This window comes from Centroberyx gerrardi, chromosome 9 (assembly GCF_048128805.1).
Source record: "Centroberyx gerrardi isolate f3 chromosome 9, fCenGer3.hap1.cur.20231027, whole genome shotgun sequence".
NCBI classification, from domain to species: Eukaryota; Metazoa; Chordata; class Actinopteri; order Beryciformes; family Berycidae; genus Centroberyx; species Centroberyx gerrardi.
The window spans coordinates 20,877,823-20,899,092 of record NC_136005.1 but is presented as its reverse complement, the minus strand read 5'-3'; the positions used below and the strand labels follow the sequence as shown (position 1 = coordinate 20,899,092).

Here is a 21,270-nt window from a genome sequence, read left to right as displayed (position 1 = left end):
ACATGTATACTGTTACTTCCCAATCCTGTATGTCAGTGTGTTTTTCATGTTTTCTGAAGTGAATTGAATTGAGTAATTTGCAAAGTAGAATGCTAAGTAATTTATGATAGTGAATTACATTTTATTTTGAGTCCTGTCACAGTTTCATTTGACATATGCTTGAAGTGGTGTTGCAAGTTACCTGACCTTTTCTCTCTCTCTCTCCCACCCCCACCCTTTCTTTCTGTCCTCTTTGTTCCTCTCTGAACTATAATTTTGTTTTTCTGCAGACAACAGCCTTGATCCAATCCACTCAGTCTCAGTACAGTGAGATGGTGAAGGAGAGAGATGCTCTGCTGCTGAAACTGAAGTTGTCAGACCAGGACAAAGATCATTTCCAGAGGCTAGAGGAGGAACTCCAAAAAGAGCTTACAGAGATGACTACTGTCAGAAAAACCATGGAGACTGAGCTGAAGAGCCTTAGAGAACCTCCAGCCTTGGACCCCTCCATGCTGGTCTTTGATGGTGTTCGCAAGCCAGTCACAGCACAGCAGTTGCTTGACTGTAGTGTATTGGACAAGCCAACATTTAACCAGCTCATGAAGGGGCAGAAGACTGTCCCTGAGGTGTCTGTGGACAAGAAGGTCAGTCTAAAAGGGACTGGACCAATAGCTGGGGTGGTAGTTGAAGGTCCGAAAGGTACAGGGTCCATTTCTGGACCCCAATGCAAAATGTCCCTTACAGAAGCCAAGAAAGTAAATCTCCTGCCACCAGATAGTGCTGATCTGCTACTGGATGCTCAGGCTGCCACAGGCCACATCATTGACCCCAGAACTAATCAGAAGTTGACAGTGCAGGAAGCATGTAATCAAGGTGTAGTGGATGAGGCGGACCGACAGAGGTTGTTGGCAGCAGAGGCTGCTGCTGTGGGATACCATGACCGTAGCACAGGGAAACCCATTTCAGTATTTCAGGCCATGAAGAAAGGATTGATTGACAAGAACACAACACTGCGTGTGCTGCAGGCCCAGGAGTCTGTGGGGGGCATTCTAGATCCCATTCTCAGTGTGTTCCTTCCAAAAGACACAGCCATGGAGCGTGATCTAATTGATAGGGACATGTACCGTGCTCTGAATCAGAGGCCTGAGCTCTACCTGGACCCAGAAAGTGAGCAGGGTGTCAGTTATTTGTCAATGAAGAGGAGATGTAAGACAGAGCCTCACACAGGCCTTCTGCTTCTTCCTGTCCCAGAGAAGCTAGACGCCTCCAAACTGGTCTTTGATGGTGTTCGAAAGCCAGTTACAGCTAAGCAGTTGCTTGACTGTGGTGTCCTGGACAAGCCAACATTTAACCAGCTAGAGAAGGGGGAGAAAACTGTCCCAGAGGTGTCTGTGGACAAAAAGATCAGTCTGAAGGGGACTGGACCAATAGCTGGGGTGATAGTTGAAGGTCTGAAAGGTACAGGGTCCATTTCTGGACCCCAATGCAAAATGTCCCTCACAGAAGCCAAGAAAGAGAATCTCCTGCCTCCAAATAGCGCTGACCTGCTACTGGATGCTCAGGCTGCCACAGGCCACATCATCGAACCCAGAACTAATCAGAAGTTGACAGTGGATGAGGCATGTAATCAAGGTGTAGTGGATGAGATGGACAGACAGAGGTTGCTGGCAGCAGAGGCTGCTGCTGTGGGATACCGTGACCGTAGCACAGGCAAGCCCATTTCAGTATTTCAGGCCATGAAGAAAGGACTGATTGACAAGAACGCAACACTGCGTCTGTTGCAGGCCCAGGAATCTGTAGGGGGCATTTTAGATCCCATCCTCAGTGTGTTCCTTCCCAAAGACACAGCCATGGAGCGTGATCTAATTGATGAGGACATGTACCGTGCACTGAATCAGAGGCCTGAGCTCTACCTGGACCCAGAAAGTGAGCAGGGTGTCAGTTATTTGTCAATGAAGAGGAGATGTAAGACAGAGCCTCACACAGGCCTTCTCCTTCTTCCTGTCCCAGAGAAGCTAGACCCCTCCAAACTGGTCTTTGATGGTGTTCGAAAGCCAGTTACAGCTAAGCAGTTGCTTGACTGTGGTGTCCTGGACAAGCCAACATTTAACCAGCTAGAGAAGGGGGAGAAAACTGTCCCAGAGGTGTCTGTGGACAAAAAGGTCAGTCTGAAGGGGACTGGACCAATAGCTGGGGTCGTAGTTGAAGGTCTGAAAGGTACAGGGTCCATTTCTGGACCCCAACGCAAAATGTCCCTCACAGAAGCCAAGAAAGAGAATCTCCTGCCTCCAAATAGCGCTGATCTGCTACTGGATGCTCAGGCTGCCACAGGCCACATCATCGAACCCAGAACTAATCAGAAGTTGACAGTGGATGAGGCATGTAATCAAGGTGTAGTGGATGAGATGGACAGACAGAGGTTGCTGGCAGCAGAGGCTGCTGCTGTGGGATACCATGACCGTAGCACAGGGAAACCCATTTCAGTATTTCAGGCCATGAAGAAAGGACTGATTAACAAGAACGCAACACTGCGTCTGTTGCAGGCCCAGGTGTCTGTAGGGGGCATTTTAGATCCCATCCTCAGTGTGTTCCTTCCCAAAGACACAGCCATGGGGCGTGATCTAATTGATGAGGACATGTACCGTGCTCTGAATCAGAGGCCTGAGCTCTACCTGGACCCAGAAAGTGAGCAGGGTGTCAGTTATTTGTCAATGAAGAGGAGATGTAAGACAGAGCCTCACACAGGCCTTCTGCTTCTTCCTGTCCCAGAGAAGCTAGACGCCTCCAAACTGGTCTTTGATGGTGTTCGAAAGCCAGTTACAGCTAAGCAGTTGCTTGACTGTGGTGTCCTGGACAAGCCAACATTTAACCAGCTAGAGAAGGGGGAGAAAACTGTCCCAGAGGTGTCTGTGGACAAAAAGATCAGTCTGAAGGGGACTGGACCAATAGCTGGGGTCGTAGTTGAAGGTCTGAAAGGTACAGGGTCCATTTCTGGACCCCAATGCAAAATGTCCCTCACAGAAGCCAAGAAAGAGAATCTCCTGCCTCCAAATAGCGCTGATCTGCTACTGGATGCTCAGGCTGCCACAGGCCACATCATCGAACCCAGAACTAATCAGAAGTTGACAGTGGATGAGGCATGTAATCAAGGTGTAGTGGAGGAGATGGACAGACAGAGGTTGCTGGCAGCAGAGGCTGCTGCTGTGGGATACCGTGACCGTAGCACAGGCAAGCCCATTTCAGTATTTCAGGCCATGAAAAAAGGACTGATTGACAAGAACGCAACACTGCGTCTATTGCAGGCCCAGGTGTCTGTAGGGGGCATTTTAGATCCCATCCTCAGTGTGTTCCTTCCCAAAGACACAGCCATGGAGCGTGATCTAATTGATGAGGACATGTACCGTGCTCTGAATCAGAGGCCTGAGCTCTACCTGGACCCAGAAAATGAGCAGGGTGTCAGTTATTTGTCAATGAAAAAGAGATGTAAGACAGAGCCCCATACAGGCCTTCTCCTTCTTCCTGTCCCTGGGAAGCTAGACCCCTCCAAACTGGTCTTTGATGGTGTTCGAAAGCCAGTTACAGCTAAGCAGTTGCTTGACTGTGGTGTCCTGGACAAGCCAACATTTAACCAGCTAGAGAAAGGGGAAAAAACGGTCCCAGAGGTGTCTGTGGACAAAATGGTTAGTCTGAAGGGGACTGGGCCCATTGCTGGGGTGGTAGCTGGACGTCAAGGCAAAATGTCTTTGGCAGAAGCCAAGAAACAGAATCTTTTGCCCTCAGACACTACAGATCTACTGCTGGATGCCCAGGCTGCCACAGGCCATATCATTGACCCCAAAACTAATCGAAAGCTGACAGTAGAGGAAGCTTGTGCAAATGGAGTGGTGGATAACAAGGATAGAGATCGACTGTTAGCAGCAGAAGCTGCTGCTGTGGGCTACAAAGATCCTAGCACAGCCAAACCTCTCTCAGTGTTTGAGGCCATGAAGAAAGGACTAATTGACAAGAAGACTGGGCTACGCCTGCTGCAGGCTCAGGAGTCTGTGGGGGGCATTCTAGATCCCATCCTCAGTGTGTTCCTCCCTAAAGACACAGCTATAAAGCGCAACCTTTTAGATGAAAACCTCCATCAAGCTCTAAAACAGAACCCTGAGTGTTACTTGGACCCAGAAACTGAGCATGATGCCAGCTATGGGGCTTTGAAGAAAAGATGCAAGACAGAGGTTCACACGGGCCTGCTACTTCTGCCTATCACTGAGAAGCTAGACCCATCCAAGCTGATCTTTGATGGTGTCCGCAAGCCAGTCACAGCACAGCAGCTGCTTGATTGTGGGGTCCTGGACAAGCCAACATTTAACCAGTTAGTGAAAGGTGAGAAAACTGTCCCAGACGTGTCTGTGGACAAGAAGGTCTATCTGAAGGGGACAGGATCAATTGCTGGGGTAGTAGCCGGACCTCTAGGGAAAATGTCTTTTACAGAGGCAAAGAAAAAGAAAATCATGTCTTCTGATAGTGCTGACCTGCTACTTGATGCTCAGGTCGCCACAGGCCATATCACTGACCCCAAAACTAACCAGAAGCTGACAGTAGAGGAGGCATGCGCAAAAGGAACAGTGGATAATAAGGACAGAGATCGACTGTTAGCAGCAGAAGCTGCTGCTGTGGGCTACAAAGATCCTAGCACAGACAAGCCTCTCTCAGTGTTTGAGGCGATGAAGAAGGGACTAATTGACAAGAAGACTGGGCTACGCCTGCTGCAGGCCCAGGAGACTGCGGGGGGCATTCTAGATCCCATCCTCAGTGTGTTCCTCCCTAAAGACACAGCTATAAAGCGCAACCTTTTAGATGAAAACCTCTATCAAGCTCTAAAGCAGAACCCTGAGTGTTACCTGGATCCAGAAACTGAGCGGAATGCCAGCTATGGGGCTTTGAAGAAAAGATGCAAGACAGAGGTTCACACAGGCCTGCCACTTCTGCCTATCACTGAGAAGCTAGACCCATCCAAGTTGATCTTTGATGGTGTCCGCAAGCCAGTCACAGCACAGCAGCTGCTTGATTGTGGGATCCTGGACAAGCCAACATTTAACCAGTTAGTGAAAGGCGAGAAAACTGTCCCAGACGTGTCTGTGGACAAGAAGGTCTATCTGAAGGGGACAGGATCAATTGCTGGGGTAGCAGCTGGACCTCTAGGGAAAATGTCTTTTACAGAGGCAAAGAAAAAGAAAATCATGTCTTCTGATAGTGCTGACCTGCTACTTGATGCTCAGGCCGCCACAGGCCATATCACTGACCCCAAAACTAACCAGAAGCTGACAGTAGAGGAGGCATGTGCAAAAGGAGCAGTGGATAATAAGGACAGAGATCGACTGTTAGCAGCAGAAGCTGCTGCTGTAGGCTACAAAGATCCTAGCACAGCCAAGCCTCTCTCAGTGTTTGAGGCCATGAAGAAGGGACTAATTGACAAGAAGACTGGGCTACGCCTGCTGCAGGCCCAGGAGTCTGCGGGGGGCATTCTAGATCCCATCCTCAGTGTATTCCTCCCTAAAGACACAGCTATAAAGCGCAACCTTTTAGATGAAAACCTCTATCAAGCTCTAAAGCAAAACCCTGAGTGTTACTTGGATCCAGAAACTGAGCGGAATGCCAGCTATGGGGCTTTGAAGAAAAGATGCACGGCAGAGCTCCAGACGGGCCTGCCACTTCTGCCTATCACTGAGAAGCTAGACCCATCCAAGTTAATCTTTGATGGTGTCCGCAAGCCAGTCACAGCACAGCAGTTGCTTGATTGTGGGGTCCTGGACCAGCCAACATTTAACCAACTAGTGAAAGGTGAGAAAACTGTCCCAGACGTGTCTGTGGACAAGAAGGTCTATCTGAAGGGGACAGGATCGATTGCTGGGGTAGCAGCTGGACCTCTAGGGAAAATGTCTTTTACAGAGGCAAAGAAAGAGAAATGCATATCTTCTGATAGTGCTGACCTGCTACTGGATGCTCAGGCCGCCACAGGCCACATCACTGACCCCAAAACTAACCAGAATCTGACAGTAGAGGAGGCATGTGCAAGAGGAGTGGTGGATAATAAGGATAGAGTTCGACTGTTAGCAGCAGAAGCTGCTGCTGTGGGCTACAAAGATCCTATCACAGCCAAACCTCTCTCAGTGTTTGAGGCCATGAAGAAGGGACTAATTGACAAGAAGACTGGGCTACGCCTGCTGCAGGCCCAGGAGTCTGCGGGGGGCATTCTAGATCCCATCCTCAGTGTGTTCCTCCCTAAAGACACAGCTATAAAGCGCAACCTTTTAGATGAAAACCTCTATCAAGCTCTAAAGCAAAACCCTGAGTGTTACCTGGATCCAGAAACTGAGCGGAATGCCAGCTATGGGGCTTTGAAGAAAAGATGCACGGCAGAGCTCCAGACGGGCCTGCCACTTCTGCCTATCACTGAGAAGCTAGACCCATCCAAGTTGATCTTTGATGGTGTCCGCAAGCCAGTCACAGCACAGCAGTTGCTTGATTGTGGGGTCCTGGACCAGCCAACATTTAACCAACTAGTGAAAGGTGAGAAAACTGTCCCAGACGTGTCTGTGGACAAGAAGGTCTATCTGAAGGGGACAGGATCGATTGCTGGGGTAGCAGCTGGACCTCTAGGGAAAATGTCTTTTACAGAGGCAAAGAAAGAGAAATGCATATCTTCTGATAGTGCTGACCTACTACTGGATGCTCAGGCCGCCACAGGCCACATCACTGACCTCAAAACTAACCAGAATCTGACAGTAGAGGAGGCATGTGCAAGAGGAGTGGTGGATAATAAGGATAGAGTTCGACTGTTAGCAGCAGAAGCTGCTGCTGTGGGCTACAAAGATCCTATCACAGCCAAACCTCTCTCAGTGTTTGAGGCCATGAAGAAGGGACTAATTGACAAGAAGACTGGGCTACGCCTGCTGCAGGCCCAGGAGTCTGTGGGGGGCATTCTAGATCCCATCCTCAGTGTGTTCCTCCCTAAAGACACAGCTATAAAGCGCAACCTTTTAGATGAAAACCTCTATCAAGCTCTAAAGCAGAACTCTGAGTGTTACCTGGACCCAGAAACTGAGCAGAATGCCAGCTATGGGGCTTTGAAGAAAAGATGCAAGACAGAGGTTCACACGGGCCTGCTACTTCTGCCTATCACTGAGAAGCTAGACCCATCCAAGCTGATCTTTGATGGTGTCCGCAAGCCAGTCACAGCACAGCAGCTGCTTGATTGTGGGGTCCTGGACAAACCAACATTTAACCAGTTAGTGAAAGGTGAGAAAACTGTCCCAGACGTGTCTGTGGACAAGAAGGTCTATCTGAAGGGGACAGGATCAATTGCTGGGGTAGCAGCCGGACCTCTAGGGAAAATGTCTTTTACAGATGCAAAGAAAAAGAAAATCATGTCTTCTGATAGTGCTGACCTGCTACTTGATGCTCAGGCCGCCACAGGCCATATCACTGACCCCAAAACTAACCAGAAGCTGACAGTAGAGGAGGCATGTGCAAAAGGAGCAGTGGATAATAAGGACAGAGATCGACTGTTAGCAGCAGAAGCTGCTGCTGTAGGCTACAAAGATCCTAGCACAGCCAAGCCTCTCTCAGTGTTTGAGGCGATGAAGAAGGAACTAATTGACAAGAAGACTGGGCTACGCCTGCTGCAGGCCCAGGAGTCTGTGGGGGGCATTCTAGATCCCATCCTCAGTGTGTTCCTCCCTAAAGACACAGCTATAAAGCGCAACCTTTTAGATGAAAACCTCTATCAAGCTCTAAAGCAGAACCCTGAGTGTTACCTGGATCCAGAAACTGAGCGGAATGCCAGCTATGGGGCTTTGAAGAAAAGATGCACGACAGAGCTCCAGACGGGCCTGCCACTTCTGCCTATCACTGAGAAGCTAGACCCATCCAAGTTGATCTTTGATGGTGTCCGCAAGCCAGTCACAGCACAGCAGTTGCTTGATTGTGGGGTCCTGGACCAGCCAACATTTAACCAACTAGTGAAAGGCGAGAAAACTGTCCCAGACGTGTCTGTGGACAAGAAGATCTATCTGAAGGGAACAGGATCGATTGCTGGGGTAGCAGCTGGACCTCTAGGGAAAATGTCTTTTACAGAGGCAAAGAAAGAGAAATGCATATCTTCTGATAGTGCTGACCTGCTACTTGATGCTCAGGCCGCCACAGGCCACATCACTGACCCCAAAACTAACCAGAATCTGACAGTAGAGGAGGCATGTGCAAGAGGAGTGGTGGATAATAAGGATAGAGTTCGACTGTTAGCAGCAGAAGCTGCTGCTGTGGGCTACAAAGATCCTAGCACAGCCAAACCTCTCTCAGTGTTTGAGGCCATGAAGAAGGGACTAATTGACAAGAAGACTGGGCTACGCCTGCTGCAGGCCCAGGAGTCTGTGGGGGGCATTCTAGATCCCATCCTCAGTGTGTTCCTCCCTAAAGACACAGCTATAAAGCGCAACCTTTTAGATGAAAACCTCTATCAAGCTCTAAAGCAGAACTCTGAGTGTTACCTGGACCCAGAAACTGAGCAGAATGCCAGCTATGGGGCTTTGAAGAAAAGATGCAAGACAGAGGTTCACACGGGCCTGCCACTTCTGCCTATCACTGAGAAGCTAGACCCATCCAAGCTGATCTTTGATGGTGTCCGCAAGCCAGTCACAGCACAGCAGCTGCTTGATTGTGGGGTCCTGGACAAGCCAACCTTTAACCAGTTAGTGAAAGGTGAGAAAACTGTCGCAGACGTGTCTGTGGACAAGAAGGTCTATCTGAAGGGGACAGGATCAATTGCTGGGGTAGCAGCTGGACCTCTAGGGAAAATGTCTTTTACAGATGCAAAGAAAAAGAAAATCATGTCTTCTGATAGTGCTGACCTGCTACTTGATGCTCAGGTCGCCACAGGCCATATCACTGACCCCAAAACTAACCAGAAGCTGACAGTAGAGGAGGCATGCGCAAAAGGAGCAGTGGATAATAAGGACAGAGATCGACTGTTAGCAGCAGAAGCTGCTGCTGTGGGCTACAAAGATCCTAGCACAGACAAGCCTCTCTCAGTGTTTGAGGCCATGAAGAAGGGACTAATTGACAAGAAGACTGGGCTACGCCTGCTGCAGGCCCAGGAGTCTGTGGGGGGCATTCTAGATCCCATCCTCAGTGTGTTCCTCCCTAAAGACACAGCTATAAAGCGCAACCTTTTAGATGAAAACCTCTATCAAGCTCTAAAGCAGAACCCTGAGTGTTACCTGGATCCAGAAACTGAGCGGAATGCTAGCTATGGGGCTTTGAAGAAAAGATGCACGACAGAGCTCCAGACAGGCCTGCAACTTCTGCCTATCACTGAGAAGCTAGACCCATCCAAGCTGATCTTTGATGGTGTCCGCAAGCCAGTCACAGCACAGCAGTTGCTTGATTGTGGGGTCCTGGACCAGCCAACATTTAACCAACTGGTGAAAGGTGAGAAAACTGTCCCAGACGTGTCTGTGGACAAGAAGGTCTATCTGAAGGGAACAGGATCGATTGCTGGGGTAGCAGCTGGACCTCTAGGGAAAATGTCTTTTACAGAGGCAAAGAAAGAGAAATACATATCTTCTGATAGTGCTGACCTGCTACTTGATGCTCAGGCCGCCACAGGCCACATCACTCACCCCAAAACTAACCAGAATCTGACAGTAGAGGAGGCATGTGCAAGAGGAGTGGTGGATAATAAGGATAGAGTTCGACTGTTAGCAGCAGAAGCTGCTGCTGTGGGCTACAAAGATCCTATCACAGCCAAACCTGTCTCATTATTTGAGGCCATGAAGAAGGGACTAATTGACAAGAAGACTGGGCTACGCCTGCTGCAGGCCCAGGAGTCTGTGGGGGGCATTCTAGATCCCATCCTCAGTGTGTTCCTCCCTAAAGACACAGCTATAAAGCGCAACCTTTTAGATGAAAATCTCTATCAAGCTCTAAAGCAGAACTCTGAGTGTTACCTGGACCCAGAAACTGAGCTGAATTCCAGCTATGGGGCTTTGAAGAAAAGATGCAAGACAGAGGTTCACACGGGCCTGCTACTTCTGCCTATCGCTGAGAAGCTAGACCCATCCAAGCTGATCTTTGATGGTGTCCGCAAGCCAGTCACAGCACAGCAGTTGCTTGATTGTGGGGTCCTGGACAAGCCAACATTTAACCAGTTAGTGAAAGGTGAGAAAACTGTCCCAGACGTGTCTGTGGACAAGAAGATCTATTTGAAGGGGACAGGATCTATTGCTGGGGTAGCAGCTGGACCTCTAGGGAAAATGTCTTTTATAGAGGCAAAGAAAGAGAAAATCATGTCTTCTGATAGTGCTGACCTGCTATTGGAAGCTCAGGCCGCCACAGGCCACATCATAGACCCCAGAACTAACAAGAAGCTGACAGTAGAGGAGGCATGTGCCAGAGGAGTGGTGGATAAGGAGGATAAAAATAAGTTGTTGGCCACTGAGGCTGCTGCTGTGGGTTACCGGGACCCGAACACAGCCAAGCTCCTGTCAGCAGGCCAGGCCATGAGGAAGGGATTAATTGACAGAGACACAGCTGTACGTATGCTTCAGGCTCAAGAATCTGTTGGGGGAATTTTGGACCCTGTCCTCAGTGTGTACCTACCCAAAGACATAGCTATGGACCGGGATCTTATAGATGATGATTTGTACCAAGCCCTGAATCAGTGTCCTGAGTGCTACCTAGACCCAGACACTCAACAAGTGACTAGCTATGTGTCTCTGAAGAAAAAATGCAAGGCAGATTTAAGCACTGGCCTGTTGCTTCTCCCTGCACCAAAAAAGCCACTGACTGTCCAGGGGCTCAGGGACCAGGTGTCAGTCATTGACTTGGTGGATGCCAACCTTCTGGAGCGTTCTGATGTGGACCAACTAAGAGAGGGTAAACTGACCAGCCAGGATATTGAGCTCCGCCTGCGCTCCTATTTGAGAGGCTCCACTTGCATCTCAGGGGTATATGATGAGGCCGGTGAAAAGATCATGCCCATCTATCAGGCTATGAAAGAGGGACTGTTGCGACCTGGGACCACTCTGGAACTACTAGAGGCTCAGGCTGCCTCAGGTTTTGTAGTTGATCCTGTCAACAACCTTTACCTGACTGTCAGTGATGCCTACAAAAAAGGACTCTTTGGGCCAGAGTTCAAGGACAAGCTACTATCAGCAGAGAGGGCTGTGACTGGTTACAAACTGCCAGGTACAGACAAGATTATCTCCCTTTTCCAGGCCATAGAGAAGGGTCTAGTTGAGAAGGGTCATGGTATCCGCCTACTAGAGGCCCAGATTGCCAGCGGTGGCATCATTGATCCTAAACAGAGCCACCGTATTGATGTAGAAATGGCCTACAAAAGAGGTTACTTTGATGAGGAGATGAACCAAATCCTGACTGATGAAGGGGTTGACACTAAGGGCTTCTTCGATCCTAACACACAGGAAAACCTGACCTATCTGGAGCTTAAGAAACGTTGTATCACAGATAAGAAGACTGGCCTTGTCCTGTTGCCCATCGTAGACAAGAAGAAGCAACAACAGTCTACTCAGAAGAACACTCTGCGTAAGAGGAGAGTGGTAATTGTGGACCCAGACACTAATAAAGAGATGACAGTACGTGAAGCATATGACAGGGGGCTTATTGACTATGACACCTTCCTGGAGCTGTCAGGGCAGGAGTGTGAGTGGGAAGAGATCACCATCACTGCTCCAGATGGTTCTTCACGGTTAGTTATCATTGACAGGAAGACTGGTAAAGAGTATGACATCACTGAGCTGCTGGAACAGGGGGTAATTGATAGATCAGTCTTTGATCAGTACCGCTCCCATAGCATCACTCTTACTCAGTTTGCAGATATCATCACCAACAAGTCCAAACTCAGATCATCATCTTCATCATCATCATCATCATCATTATCAACTACAAGAACCTCAGCAGCGACAGCTCTATCTTCTATGACATCATCATCAGTCTCATCAACACCTTCATCACCTACTTTGTCCAAGCTGACCACAACAAAAACTACCACAATCACAGGGCGCACCACCACAATCAGCAGTGGAGATCAAAACCCACCTGACTCCCTGAAGCACATATCCAGTGTTTCTGTCACCCTGACCTCCCCTGTTGAAACAGTGGGTGAACAGGATCCAGTGGGCGCCATGTTTGACACAGAGACTCTAGAGAAAATATCCATTTTTGAGGCTCTAAATCGTGGCCTGGTGGATTCCATTACTGCCCAGAGACTGCTGGAGGCCCAGGCCTGCACTGGAGGCATTGTGAATCCCATTAATGGCCGTAGGCTCAGCATCCAAGAGGCATCTCGCCAGGGCATAATAGATGAAGACATGGCCAATAAGCTCAAGCCTGCCCAAAAAGCCTACGTTGGCTTTGAAAATATAAAAACCAAGAAGAAGATGTCTGCTGCTGAAGCCATGAAGGAGATGTGGCTGCCATATGAGGCAGGCCAGAGGTTCATGGAGTTCCAGTTTGTAACAGGGGGGCTGTATGACCCAGAACTGGGCTGTAGGAGGACCATAGAGGATGCTTTGAAAATGGGCTGGCTGGACGGGAGAGCTGCACAGAAACTCCAAGACACCAGACACTACACAAAGAACCTAACATGCCCCAAGAGCAAACTTAAGATCTCCTACAAGGAGGCTATGGATAATTGCCTGGTGGAGGAAAACACTGGGGTGAAAATGCTCCAGGCATCATCTATGTCCTCCAGAGGTATCAGCAGTCCCTACAATGTCTCCTCTGCCCCAGGATCCAGCACAGGCTCTAGGAGTGGCTCACGACTGGGCTCCCGCAGGAGCAGTGTGGACCTAGGTTCCCCTTCCTCCTCAGTTACCAACCGCTACAGTAGTACCAGCTACAGCCGTACCACCTTCACCTCCAAATCTACCTGCTGATGCATTAAAGATCAAGTAAGAAAAGGTCCTGCACACTGCTCTTGCCTAGCAAATGAATCTGCATTTAGTCCTATTGGACTTTTTTCAGAGTATATCACAAGTTCTGCAAAGAATGAGTGCGTTGTATATGAGGACAAATATAGGCCTACATGATTAATGTCTTAAACTCTTATACTCCTTGCATAGTTTTAGGTTAGCTTAGTGTTGCTGTACTAATAATAAAAACTGTTGTAGTTCAAAATTATGTGATTTGTAAAAGAAAAGTCCCAAAGATATGTTTGTGTGAAAAATAAAAAGAAAAGACAAGGATGACAGCCATTCTGGGCTGTTTGGATCGAAAATACAATGTATGTTTAAAATAATTGGCTTTACTCCTAAACTAGGCCTAGAAATTATTGCCATCTTATTGTTTGCTTATGTAAATGTATTTCAATTGTATTTTCCAGAATCTTCATAGAAAATAATTTGATTTGTTTTTAAGCTTTGCTTTTTTGGTAACATATTGGTGTAACATTTACATTTATTTGAAATCTAAATGTGCCTATTTTGTGCAGGGAGGTATGTAAGGTGGGGTCATTTCTATTGCTTATACTGGCTTAACTATAATTTTGTATTGTTAGAAATTGAATCGGTTGTTGACCATTTGGTTCTGCAATTTAGTGCTTCTAGTTTTGTAACTATTTCTCTATATCTCAAAATAAAAGTTAATCTTTAAATAAATCTCTGTGGTCATTTGTATTCCTGATTGCTCATGCATTCATGGTCACTGTTATCATCCAAACAAAGCACTTTTGATCCATTCATATAAGATATGATTAATATGAATGTTCCTCAATTGGTAGCTAGCTGTTTTAAGAGCACCAAGACAAAATTGATTTAATAGGTGCATAATCTCACAAATACAGTACATGTCAACATCTCAGCATCACTGTTAAGAGATTGCACATATCCATTTAATTTAAGTGTTAATGAATCTGAACTTGCCTTCAGAGTGATGACGTCTGGAGGATCATATTCCATGTTGTCTTAAATGGGACTAATGAAAATGTAAAAAAGCTGAAGCCTCACAGAAGGATAAAGTTGGTCAAATCAAAACAAAACATTCCAATCAAATATCTAATAAGTAAAGACTGCGATAATCTTTCTTGGAAAACCACCTACAAGCTAATGCTTGGACAAAATAGATAAGAATTAAAGTTTTAATATAATGATTAAGATAATATTTAAAATAGTGAATATAATTTGATGGATCAGTGCAAAGATTTTTTTTGTAAATGTTCTCTCTAACTGGAAAGGATTTTGCAAAAATATATTAAAGTGTTCAAGTGATAGAATCTGTAAAAGATTTGTACTCACCTATTTTTTGTTTAGGCTTTTCCAAAAATTTATTCAACATTTCATATGTTTTACTAACTTGTTTTAGGTTTCAATTGGGTAATGAACTTTAAAAAAATAATTATTTAGTTCTACCTTTCTTTCAAACAAATCTGATATCAGCTGACTCCTATAGGCCTACATAACAGTTAGTTTTTTAAGTGGACTTAGCTGAGGATATTTGGTGAGGCCAAATGTCTGAATTAGACATAGAGATGTAATTATTTCATAATGTTCAACATGGACACATCACAGTGGTCTGTCAGTCTCTCTGTAAGTAGATTCTTGTGAACACATGTAATCGCTCAAGAACAATACATGACAGAAACTTCATACTTACACCACAGGTTCCCCCTATTATCTGATTAGATGGAGCACTTTGCTGCATACATATGCATATTAATGAGGAAAAAATGATTTTCTTCTTCCTAAATGTTTTAAGATATGGAATTCATATTAATACCGCCCCTGTGTTATGTGAAGAGAAGTATGATGACTGATATATTTTCTAGTGAATGCATTAATTAGCGTAATTAATGACATCATTAGCATAACTGGTTAAGTTTAGTAATGGTGATTATGGTGGGACATTTGGCAGTTCAAGTGCATAAGTTTTGCAAATAGTGGCTTATTGTTGACATTTTGCAGAAACCTATTGAAATTGAATGAGCCTTCCTTCAGTGAATTATGGTGCATTCCATTGTACTCGGAACTCGGAGGAAAACGACTTCCAACACGGAAAAGTGCAACAGAACGGTCGTTCAAGTCGGAATTCCCAGTCGGAAATTCGGGCAAGATCTCCGACATAAACACAGCTGACATCACAGCATCAATTTGTAGGCTACTTAATAAAACTTGATTTTACTTGATAGTTTTTGTGTTAGGAAAACGTGTTGTAACAACTTTGTAGTTTCCATTTGTAACGTAATTCAGTTGACTTGTGCTTCGTTAGTAGATAGAAGTCTTTGCTAGTATAGAGCACTAATAGCTACTGTTAACGGTAATGGGCAACTAGGCTGTTGCGTCCATGTTTTCCTGAGAAGATCTCCTTGCTCAACACATCGATGGAACCACTGGAACGCATTTAGATCGGAAGTCGGTCATTCCAACTCGGAACTATCGACCTCCGATTTCCAATGGAATGCATCATTAGGGCAGATTACACGGAAGAGACGTAAGTAGGCTATAATGATAATAATAATGATAATAACAATAACAATAACAATAACTTATTATTATTATTATTATTATTATTATTTTTGTTATAGTATATAAATACATCAATAAATAAATAAAAAAAAGTAGCCTACATAATACCAGAAGCTAAGCAACTCTGCCTTTAAAATAAAAGCGTAGCCTATTTGTTTTTTTTTTTGTTTTTTTGTATGCGTATGACATACAGGCAGGCACAGGACATTTCAGGCGTATTCTGGCTGACTTGATAGCAGGTAATGCTGATACTAGGCAATAATGCATAATTGACGGACATATTTGTTGCAGCCCTATGGGTGGCACCTTGCATAAGCAAATATGTCTCTGTAAAGCTGGAAAAAGAGCATTTAGGTATAAAAAACAAACAAACAGCAACCATTGTGTTTTTATTTACCACAGATTCCTCCGACTATATCTCCGCTTTGGTAGGTTAAAGACGTCCTAACGCATTCGCCAATAAGGATTTTATTTTGAAAGTTGTGCCCGGAACTTCTTCTTGTTATACTGGCTGACTTGACACGCTTGCCACTGCTGGTAGTAATTTCCACAGCACTGGCTAGCTAGCCAGATATATTATCCAGTGTGTTTTTTTCGCTGTGATGTTAGTTAGCATTGCCGTGATGGCGCTCAGCTGAGTGTCACTGCACTGCAGTCTTCCAGTTTACAGATAAAAGCCTGGGTAGCCTACTTAGCGTAGTTAGCCCTGTAGCTAACGTTAGCTTGCTGGCTGACTTGGAAGTCCGACCTTAGTCAAGTTGTAAGCAAGGCGACAGATAGTGACTGCAAGCTGGAAACCTTGTGAAACCGACCAGTGCAAGGTAAGACATTTCATAGTTAGCCAGGCATTCAATAAAATTAGCTGCCTCCATTCTGTCAACGCATAAATAATTTTAACGCTAGTTACAAAGGATGGCGCTGTCACTGTCAGCCTCGCATGTCAACACATTGTCACAGCCCAACTTTAAACGTGTTGTCATTCTTGATGCTAGTGCTTTATTGTATGACATTAACCCATATCCATCAACTGGTCAAAGCTAGATATTATAAAATACAAACCACATGATATGGTCCAGTTGCTGTTACAGTCCTTGCAGTCTTTTCCACTCTTAACAAGGTAAATGTAATGTGAACATATTGAAGATGTTTGGTAATGTTGAGTAGAGTCACTATCCAGGTGGAAGTATGGCTGACGACCCCCAAAGAAACTTCCGCTCTGCCTACTATGAGAAGGTGGGCTTCCGAGGAGTGGAGGAGAAGAAATCCCTGGAGATACTGCTCAAAGACAATCCTCTGGGTAAATAACACTTAATATTTACCAATACACAGGTCGGCACTTATGTATAAACCTGGCTCACATGCTGGAGGGAATGGCATCAGTGGCAGTATGTTATTGGGGTTATCAAGTGGGAACGTCCCATCATGGATGTCTTGTTGAATTAGACCCATAATACATCTAGTATACATTAAATTCTGACATCCCATCCTTGACACTGATCAGAAGAACTGCTCTCACCTATGTTATTTCCATGTCATCAATTTACATTTGTCTTATGGAAATAATTCAATTTTTGTTCTGTCACTTATTTTTTTTGCTTTATTGGTAGATGTAGAGAAGCTGAGCACCTTCAGTCAGAGGTTCCCCCTCCCCTCCATGTACAGGATTCATGTGTGGAAGGTACTGCTGGGTAAGACACACACACATACACACACACACACACACACACACACACACACACACACACACACACACAGCGTCTTAGATGCAGTCTCACAGCCTAAACCACTAACCATGCAGACCATGTCTCAATAACATTTAATAACATAACACAGGCCAATCTGATAGTTTCAAAAGACTCAATTTATAGGGATACAGAGCTGCCTTTCTGCATCTCATTCTACACAATACTGTATGTCACTGCTTGGGCTTGATATAGTGGCCTGTGTAGGCTGGCCTGGACAGGACAATGAAAAGCCCTCTTTGTTCAGTCAAAAGCATCAGCATATTAATGTTGAAAATCCTCCTCGCCATGGTACATGCCCTGTGTGTATATTCCTTTATTCCCACTTTCTCTCCCTGTAGGCATCCTGCCACCCCACAGTGATTCTCATGCTCTGGTGGGAGGCTACAGGAAGGAGCAGTACCAGGACATTTTGGAGGCCCTGGAGGTGATGAGGTTCATCAACTCCTCCACACCCACCACCCAGGTCTACCTGCGCATGTTCCAGCTGGAGAGCCAGGTGCTCCCACGGTGCTCTGAGACCTCGCCCCCGGTAAGGAGAAGAACACATGATTCACTATTTCAGGATCATCCTGTGGAGACTGAATAAGCAACATGATCACAGTCTAAGATTGTGCTAAAAACACCCCCACAGGACTGTATTTGATGTAACGTTTAGGCTTTAGATGCTTAGCTGAGGCTTTTATCCAAAACAACTAACTAGAGAGGATAATAGGAATGTAATATTGATGGAGGGGGATAAGATTCTGAAAATTGCTGTTATGCATCTCCTGTGTCTGCATTACTTTTTCCTGGTCTCCATCTCCTCACATTGCTTGTATGCGCATTGTGGCTGGATTGCGTCCAGATTACCTACAATTCTGATAACAATGCAAGCCTGACCACTGACATATCTCATTTTTAAGATCCGATAGTAGATTTTTTTTTGCGTCCAGACCTGTAACTAGTGTGTACCGGTGTGATCGGATGACAAAAGTCACATTAAAACGACAAATGTTACCATAGCTATAGATGTCAACTGTTTGTCAATGTGGACTTAACAGCATACCGACTTCACTGTATTTGGAACATAATGTGGATTGATGAAGTTGTTGTGATTAATGGTGAGCTCCCCCTGCTTGAAACAGCCCACAAATATTTGAAGTGAATGCCAAGCTTTTGATGCAAAATTACAGAGGCCTGGAGCCTCAGTGGAAAAGCTTGGCTCTTTTCCACATTGCTGGTTATATGTAAGCCTACTGTGCAAAGATTTAAGTTAAAACATCACTTACAACCGTGTACCACAAAAACAACCCATTGCATTTTCACTCCCATATCAGTAAGTAACTAATTAGATATTTTTGGGACCATAATTAAACAGGCAAACTGCACTGGCTTACTTTTGGAGTTGGGGATGTGCCTAAATCAACCTAAATAGGCCTGAAGGAATAATCAATGGTTTGCAATAGTGCTCTTAGTGAGACATTCAAAGTTTATTTCTCTTGTTAACACTGCAGTGTTTACCTTATAAAAGAATCATAATGAGCTAAACCTTGTGGATGCTTAACTAATATTAAAATAACAATATCCTCATACGTATTTCATCTTCTAAATTCAAATAATTTTACTGTATGTTTATATGTTGTTGAAAAAGTTTACAAATTTAATGTCCAAAAATGCTATACTGTGTGCATATACCATTTTAAACAAAAATATAGTTTGTATCTTGATTGATAAATGAGACCCAGTATGGCTAAATAGTCAACCATTCCTAAAACAATTTGTGATGCTGTGGCAGGACTTTCCTTGCTGTGTTGCGGTAACGTTGTGATAGATATCACCCTCACCACCTTTTACATGTTGATAGTATGTTAATTGTTCCCACTGCTCTCCTGTGTTGCAGTGCGTGATACTGGTGTGTGGTTCTTGGTTTCAGGATGAGGAAAACGAGGACTTCCTGTCCATCAGCCGAGCCATGGAGGAAATCGTAGATGACCCTATAGATTGCTATTGGCTGATTAAGTGCTTTGTCAGTCAGTTCCACACCAAGTTTGGAGACTCGATACCCCATCTGGTAAGTACAAAATTTAGCTTAAGGGTATCTGTAACTGCCATGCTTATTGGGGAAGCATGAATGAACAACTAGGGTTGTATTTATTTGTATGATATACTTATCACTATAAATATCTCTGCTATTGAATGAAAACCTTGGATCTTCAAGTCAGCCTCTCAGGAATTTACGTTAATTAAACAGCCTAATTTTCAAAGTAACACCCATGTATTTTTTTTTTTCTTTTCAAATTACTCATTGGATTTTGAACATGTCATGGAACTTAGAGTTGAAAAACATAAAGGATTGTGGTGTAAACTTGGTGTAAAACTGGTGTTACAAGGTTCTCACATGACAGGGGACTTACTGAGTTACACATCAAACTGTCTTATCTGTGTCAGTATGATGAAGCCTTTCTTGTTCCCCACCACTCTGTCTGGTCTGTCCTGGTGCAGCCCAAGAGTCTGGAGCACTATCTGAGCCAGGAGGAGCCTCGACTCCTGAACCATCTGAAGAACACCGGTGCCTTGGCTCAGCTGCCCTACAGCCTCTGGTTCAGACGCTGCTTTGCTGGCTGCTTGCCTGAATCCAGCCTGCAGAGGTTGGTCTACTGCTAACTGGAGAAACCTGGTCACCACACTTACACAGAGCCCCTTTACAGCAGTGATCTTTAAAACGTTTTCTCTGGGGATACAGATTTTCATAATCCTTTTTACAGCAACCCAAAACTGCTTTAATCTTTAGGCTATTTTGAAGGCTCTTCTAACCAAACTGACCCTGGATTTGCACTACTGACTTATTAGGCTAAAATATTTCACTCAGCCTACCTTGCACATTAGGGATATGAAAAAAATGTGGCCAATAACTAACAATATCAATTTCTGCAGAAAGATTGGGGGACCTAATTTTATGTTCTAGTGACCCACATTTTGAAAACCACTAATATCTTAAAATCACACATAAATAAATATACAAGCTGGCACCTTCAGGCCTTGAGAATGTAGAAATATATGCATTCAAGTCCTATATTCTGTTGACAAAGACCTTTGTGAGTTCTTGACATTGACATCTTCGTACCGGTCAGTTTAGTTGACTCCTTTATGGTTTGCTCAGGGTGTGGGACAAGGTGATCAGCGGCTCCTGTAAGATCCTGGTGTTTGTTGCCCTGGAGATTCTGCTCAGCTACAAGATCATCTTGATGGGTATCAACCGGCCAGAGGGAGTGGTGAAGTTTTTGTGCAATGTGAGTGAATGACAGCGCAGTGTTATTGTCCGCTACCAAAGAAATGCATAGTTTTTGACCATTCTGCATAATACAGTATGTTCTTATTTGACCATAACCCATTATTCACATTACTTGCTCCTTTTCCCATCCAGATACCACAGGAAAACACAGATGCCATTGTGACCAAAGCCATTGACCTGTGGCACAAATACTGTGGCACACCGGCGCATGCTGTATAGCCACTGGATCTACAGACACCACAGAAATCTGGGCTCAGAGATGATGCACCTGCCTGGGATGCATCTGGACTTACCCTTCGCTCCAAAAGAGAAACTCCGACATTAGGCAGGTGGCACCCATGGGGCTTTGACTCTGAATGACTGAACTGGAAACTCATCAGGGTTACCACAGATAAGCCTGGGACTTGGGGAGGCACTTTCTCATATCAACAAGCCAATTCACAGCTTTCCCCAAAGGCTGCCTTGAAGAGACATGTCCTGCTGGGAAAGGGACTTGAGATGGCTTGAACAAAGATAATGGCTACAGAGCAGAATTTGATGCTCAAGCTTATTAATGAAGCATAATCTGTGAATGTCAGCACAGTACCTGTTTGGAAAAGACAGGCAAGCATTAACTGTTATGTTTTTTTTTTTAATAAGTTTCCTTCTTTAAGAAACTGCATACATCATAGAAGACTCACAATAAATTAACAATCACATGCAGTTTTGCTGCTTTACAAAAAAACATTTGAAAAGTTTCACTTTGTTTTTT

At 45.1% G+C, this 21,270-nt stretch overlaps 2 protein-coding genes across 4 annotated transcripts in view; both read left to right on the top strand.

Moving 5' to 3' along the window:
* Window positions 1–13,634, top strand: part of dspb (desmoplakin b) — a 28,435-nt gene extending 14,801 nt beyond the window's left edge. For both annotated transcript variants that reach the window (XM_078285721.1, XM_078285722.1), the window contains exon 24: window positions 270–13,634. In XM_078285721.1, the coding sequence (XP_078141847.1) occupies window positions 270–12,920 (12,651 nt within the window). In that variant the 3' untranslated portion in view covers window positions 12,921–13,634. The remainder of the gene's footprint in view (window positions 1–269) is intronic.
* A 2,417-nt stretch (window positions 13,635–16,051) lies between these two features.
* On the top strand, window positions 16,052–21,216 carry tbc1d7 (TBC1 domain family, member 7). Of its 2 annotated transcripts, none has more exons than XM_071918420.2 (8): window positions 16,052–16,324; window positions 16,668–16,800; window positions 17,111–17,191; window positions 17,587–17,777; window positions 19,161–19,298; window positions 19,730–19,875; window positions 20,388–20,517; window positions 20,652–21,216. In XM_071918420.2, the coding sequence occupies exons 2-8, from the start codon at window positions 16,689–16,691 to the stop codon at window positions 20,736–20,738; spliced, it is 885 nt and encodes a 294-aa protein (XP_071774521.1). In that variant the 5' UTR covers window positions 16,052–16,324; window positions 16,668–16,688; the 3' UTR covers window positions 20,739–21,216. The 2 variants fall into 2 exon arrangements, with proteins under 2 accessions (XP_071774521.1, XP_071774520.1); XM_071918419.2 differs by having other exon boundaries at window positions 16,681–16,800; window positions 20,652–21,215.
* Window positions 21,217–21,270: the final 54 nt, after the last annotated feature.

Bases quoted from the DNA above. Each gene is read 5' to 3' on its own strand.
- tbc1d7 (XM_071918420.2), top strand. From the start codon at position 16,689: ATGGCTGACGACCCCCAAAGAAACTTCCGCTCTGCCTACTATGAGAAG. The intron at 17,192-17,586 runs GTAAGACACACA...CTCTCCCTGTAG, and splicing joins TGTGTGGAAGGTACTGCTGG to GCATCCTGCCACCCCACAGT. The intron at 17,778-19,160 runs GTAAGGAGAAGA...TCTTGGTTTCAG, and splicing joins GCTCTGAGACCTCGCCCCCG to GATGAGGAAAACGAGGACTT.